We start from the raw sequence: 6,000 nt of genomic DNA, 5'->3' as shown, positions 1-6,000 counted from the left end.
CTCCTCAGAGAAAGGCTTTAGCATGCATAAACCCCTACCCGTCCCCCGCCCAGTGCTCTCTCAACCCTCAGATTCCCACCCCTACACACCCCACCCCTCGGGCAGTCTTCCCTGCTCAGGCCTCGTCCACCCCACACCCCCACTCCCCTCCCCTCATCAGCCAGTCTTCCACTGACCAGGCTTCATCCACCCCCACGCCTCAGCAGGTCCTCCACCTCCCATCACGCCTCCACCCCCATCACGCCTCCACCCCCCTTACTCCCGCCTCACACCCAAAGGAAGTCTTCCACCTATTAGGCGGGCCTTTCCACCCTCCCCATCCTCCACCTCCTTACTCCCCACTCTCAGCTGGTCTTACCCAAACTAGTCCACGGCTACCCTCCCACCTCCCCTCTTCCCAACCTCCCCTATCTCCTACTCCAGCTTCCCACTGGTCTTATAGGTCTCTACCCATCCTACTGCGGCCTCCCGCCCCCAGCCAGTCTTCCACCAAACAGGCCTCAAACCCTCTACCCACTCCCCACACCTCCTGCCTAACATCAGGCCCAGATTCTCTCCCTACCATTCCCGCCTCAACCAGGCTTCCGCCAATGAGGTCTCGACCCCTCCACCCTTCCCCTACTATCCCCGCCTCCATGTGGTCTTCCACCAATCAGGGCTCAACTCCTCCACCCTTCCCCCCCACTATCCCCGCCCTCCTGCTGGTCTTCTACCAATCAGGCCTCGACCCCTTCACCCTTCCCCCCCTCACTGTCCCATGCCTTCAGGTGGCCTTCCACCATCCTGCCTGGACCCCTCCACCCTCTCCCCACCACTATTCCCACCTCCCACTGGTCTTTCACCAATCAGACTTCTACTACCCCCACGCCTCGATCAAAACTCTTACCCTCCCCTTCACTCCTGCCTTCCACCACCAGTCTTCAACCTACTCGACACCCCCCCCCCACACACACACACACGCAATCCCACTTCCACCCCCCTCCACTCCCACCTCATCTTGCCCTCCGATCTCCCACGGATCAGGCCTCGACCATCCCCACACCCCCACTGGCCCGCCACCTCCCCCCAGGCCTCCAATGTCCCTACACCCCCCAACTCCACCAAATCTTCCGTCACTCGGGCCCAGGCCCCCTAACATGCTTCCATCCCCTACTCTCAAGCCCCCAGCCGTTCTTCCGCCTCTTGGACCTACAGCCCCGAACCACCCTCTAGCCCCCGGCCCCCCCTTCCTCCCACCCCCACATATCTGTCCTCCCCATTCCCCATTTTCACCATACGAAAATATCATTAACAAAACAAAATCCCTTCTTCCAGAAGCTCCCCCCTCCCCATGGAAACTGGCAAGATATTTTGCCTCAATCTCAGTCCCAAAATCCACAGGCAATCAGAGTCCAAAGTACATGGTAGTCCTGATTTTAATTAAATCAGCGCGATTAGAATTAGCTTCTAGATTGCTCCCGCTTCAGCTTCAGTGCCCATCTCAGTCTCACCAGTCACCTACCCGGTGTTGCGGCCTCCAGCGTGGCGGATTCCTGCTCACCTACAACTGGCAGTTGGAGGTGTGCAAGACCCTGAGCAACTGGGGAGTGATGCCAGGCGCGAGACCGTTTTTATAGAGCCCAGCGCCCCAGCAGGGGGTAGGAACTGACGTATTCCCGTGCTCCTATACCCACCTATCACAGCGTGGATCACCAGACAACAAAATTTGAACTTCACGGTTATGAATTTAAACTTGGCGCCTAGCCACAGTGCTTCCGGAATCAGGTCTATCACTTCCACGGGGTGTTGCTTGTTTGTCCCGAAAGCGCCATTTCAATACAGACCTCGGACTGAGCCAGATTCTGTAGTTGAAGTTCCCTAACTTTCTCAGAGATAAGGAAAACCGAGCTGAATCCTCCCCTAACAAAGTTCCATCCTTATGGAAATTTGGATAAGCCAGATTTGTTCCTTGCTTGAATTGCCCATATCTCTAAGTCGGTTTGCCTGCCCTCCGAGCTGGAGGTAGGGGGGTGGGGCACATAGACCCCCAAGATAATAGCAAAGCAGCGACCCAACAGAGCCTGGCAACACCAAACTATGACATTTGCTTTCAGAAGCCTCCAAACTCTGGAGATAAAGAGAGAAGTTAACTGCGAAGCTCGGGGCTCACTCCAAACACACCAAGAAAAACAGGGGAAGCAAATGCTTTCCAGACTGTGCCCATTTCTCCTGCAGACATCCATACATTTCATAAGTTAAGCGTTTGGCTAAAGAATGAAAAAAACAAAACAAAAAAAAGCATTTGGCCAACGGAATATAAATAAAACATCCCTGCATTTATTTTGTGCTAGGCATTGTTCCAAGTGTTTTATGTGGATTTAATTCTTACAATGACACTTTTAAAAGTAGGCACTCATATTTTACAGAGCTCACATGACTAGAAAGTGATAGCTGGGCTTCAAACTCCAACAATCTAGTTCCAAAACCTACTCTTCCGCAGCGGACTGCCTACAATCCCTACAAACAAAGAGGTACTTTCTCAATTGAATTGGATTAAAGGGGTCTATTACTCTATCTCTACCACGGACTTGCAAATTAACCTCTAACAAGCCTCTTCCATAATAATGAGGATTTCATAACTCTGCCTGAGAGGTCTGGGCAAAGAACCTAAATGTGAGCTGTCATTAAGAGGCATGTGCTTCAAGTAAAAGAGTGGGTTAGGATTGGAATACAACCCTAAAACAGACAGTTCATAAATCACACAAAACTGAAAAGTTGTCTTGAAGTATAAAAAAAAATAAAGAAAAAATAAAATACAGTAAATCACACAAGTTTATTCCAGGTGTGCAAGTAAGCCCCTTAGAGGCAAAAGCTGAAGTAGACTGGAAATAACTGGTGCAGATTCTTAAATAGAAGAAGGTATGGATAAAAACTTTTATGCGCAGGCTACTGGACACCTTTCTTCACACACCATCTTTTAGGAAACAAACATTAATCCACAGTAAGGCTTTGAAGGCACAAAGAACAGAAGTTGGGCAATTACCTTAATTTTTTTTTTTCTTTACTTGAAACCCTCCAGAACATACATTTTTATTCAAAAACATTTTCCCTCTCATTTCCATCTCTGAGAAAACTGCCGCCAGCTTGCTCAGCTCTCTGATGTACTGATCGCCTCCTCCCTCAGCCTCATGGCAGAGTTCAACCATTGTACAAACGAGGAAGATAATTTCGCCCCCAAGAACCAAGACAACACTAGTCCACATAAAGAACAAGACTACAAAGGTAAAATAAAGCCAGAGAGGTCATAAGCAAAAGAGGACCAAGATGGATTGGAGGGCCGGGGGTCCAAAGGCTTTGTCTTCTTAAATGGTTCATAAACCAACCCCACTGTTCCACCAGACTTGACTAAGAAAACAATTCTTAGTATCATAGCTACAGTAGGGAAACCTGATTGTTTTTTATGTTCTTTGTACCTAAATGTAGGTACAATTATGTACTTGAATGTAGGTTTAATCATTAGATGACACTATTATTCAGTCCAACACTCAATATAACAGGACACAAAATACATCAGCCATATTAAGGGGAAATCACTCATTTATTGTTTAAAGATTGCAAGACAACATCTGAATTTCTGTAGCACAATTAAATGTTTTACTTTTTTGATAAAGCAGAGTACAATAGAAAAAACAATTAGTTTCCAGTAATATCTATATCTCTATTCAGAATTAAGTCTTCCACAGACATGTTACCTGGAAATAAAAGCCTGTTACAATAAGCAAAGCTTCGACCAGAGCGGCTACTTTACGTGCCAGGAAAAAGTTCATCCCTATAGGAGGAATGATGTGCTATGTAAAATGGCTGTAAGGTCACAGCCTCAAGGGCATTGGAAGTATATTATCCTATTCCACATTAAGTAGTTCGGTGAACTTCAAATATCAGTTTATTTGCAACCATGCTGGCAACCTTTAACTGATATTTAAATCAGGTAAAAAATAAATTAAGAAATCCCTTAACTGATGTTTCTTGATTTATACTGTTAAAAGGTACACAGTTCATTAACATGTAATTCAGGTTCAGAATTACATTTGAGACTCCTTGCTCAGAATTTGGTTAGCAGTAAGAATCTTTCAGAAATTCAAGTTCTTGTTAATCAATAATTTGTCAGCTAGGATACATTCAGGCATCAGCTGCAACTACACAATAGGTGCACTGCCTCAGCGCTTTGGAAAGACATTATAATCTAGAACACTACTGGCAGACAAAAAATTATCTGCGACTAGATAGCGTAAGTGCAGTACAGCAAGACAAAACATATATTCATATGTTGGCTTAAGCCCAAGCCCTCGACCCTTTGTTGAAATTCAATAATTTTATTCCTATGATTTTTAATACCAATAACTCAAGTTCCAGTAGGACTAAAGTCTAATTTATACTCCAAACCAAGTAGCAGTGCAGTTCACTACTATCCAGGCTGAATCTGTACAGACTTCAAGACCAAGTCCAGAACACAGTTATTATAATACCCTACAAGGTCTGAAAAATAATTACTTGTATACATAAATGGTCCTTCAGAGATTTTACCTATGTTTCTTGATGAAAATTATTTAATATATTGAAGATAACTGTGACTTACTGATCAAATATTTGAATACTTATACTTACCTGGGATTTCATTTCTGCTGAAAGAAATAGGAAGAACAGGACTCACTTAAAAAAAAAAACAAACTTTAGAAAGGAAGGTCAAAATCTTATCACACACTATCACTTTTGGAAGCAGCATAGAAGGGGCAGTCAGGGGTAAAACACTGGTAAAATAGGTCAAAATTCAGCAAAAAAAAAAAAAAATCTATATTATTATCAAACAGTACCACAACTGTGCCCTTCATAATTAATAATCACTCCTAAGAATCTTCATTTGGCACCAGATGGTGTGTATAAAGAGAAACACTCTGGGATGTTTTGAGAATCAGACTTGGTTTTGTTAGCTGAGTTACAGGAGAAATTTTAAGAGGGTAAAGGGGAGAGAAGGAAATGGGAAGTGGACCAGAAAATATTTTGAGTCATCATCTAAACCAACATAGCACTGATAGCTCCAAACATTAGGTCAGACACTAAAATGACTGATATAGGCTCAAGTGGTTTATAAAACCTATAAAAAGACTACACCAGCAAAGTCCCCACTGATCTGTCAGAGTTCAGAAACTAAGGGAGTAACATTTTAGCTTAAAACCTTATTCTCAAAAGAATCATATACACTTCACATGAATAAAAATACCTGAAACCAAACATTTTTAAAAGCTCCAATACCCAAAATATAAAGAAAAAAAATGAATTCAGAAGACTCAATCAATCCATGGAATCACAAAACGGCTGGACAATCTGTATCTCCCCTCCACACTAACCATCCCATGGAAGACCAAGGGAGATCAGAACTTCCAGACCTATGCACCACCTCGTTGCTGCAAAATTCTATGGAGATTCCTTGTGGAACAGCAGTTTCCCATCCATCTCTTGTGTCTCTCCCTATCATGCAGGAATCAAGTCTGGCTGTGCTATTCTATTACCATTATATATCACCCATCTGCAACATGGTACTGTACAGATAAGTAAGAAGTATGTTATCTAGTTCCCTTTCCCCCAGAAGGTTGAGGCTCAGGTATAGGGGTAATTCTTCTGTGCACAGTCTTTATTTAGGCTGACTCAGTGACTTCAACAGGCTTAATCATGTGGTCAGGTTTGTTGCCAGCTGCGTAATGCTCCCACATCTGTAGATAGAGCCGCTCTAGTTCCATTGTGTATTGTTTGGTGTTGAACAGAGGGCTAGATATTCTCTGCTTCCAGACTTTGCCACGAATTTTCTTCAGACTGTGTAATAAAAAAAAAGAGAACCACGTGTACAAATCAGAGGAGAAACTCAGAACTAAACCCTATAAACTTAGTCACCTTTATGGCAAAATATATGAATAAACTTTATGCTATCTTCTTTTCTGATTGGCCCACTGTTACCTCAATGCCAAA

At 44.0% G+C, this 6,000-nt stretch overlaps 1 protein-coding gene across 2 annotated transcripts in view; it reads right to left on the bottom strand.

The window, feature by feature from the left end:
* Nucleotides 1-3,558: 3,558 nt before the first annotated feature.
* Nucleotides 3,559-6,000, bottom strand: part of OGT (O-linked N-acetylglucosamine (GlcNAc) transferase) — a 40,375-nt gene continuing 37,933 nt past the window's right edge. For both annotated transcript variants that reach the window (XM_012736183.2, XM_012736184.2), the window contains exon 22: nucleotides 3,559-5,847. In XM_012736183.2, coding sequence (XP_012591637.1) covers nucleotides 5,673-5,847 — 175 coding nt within the window. In that variant the 3' untranslated portion in view covers nucleotides 3,559-5,672. The remainder of the gene's footprint in view (nucleotides 5,848-6,000) is intronic.

Source organism: Microcebus murinus, chromosome X (assembly GCF_040939455.1).
Source record: "Microcebus murinus isolate Inina chromosome X, M.murinus_Inina_mat1.0, whole genome shotgun sequence".
Taxonomy (NCBI): Eukaryota; Metazoa; Chordata; class Mammalia; order Primates; family Cheirogaleidae; genus Microcebus; species Microcebus murinus.
This window is presented reverse-complemented; position numbering and strand designations above follow the sequence as displayed.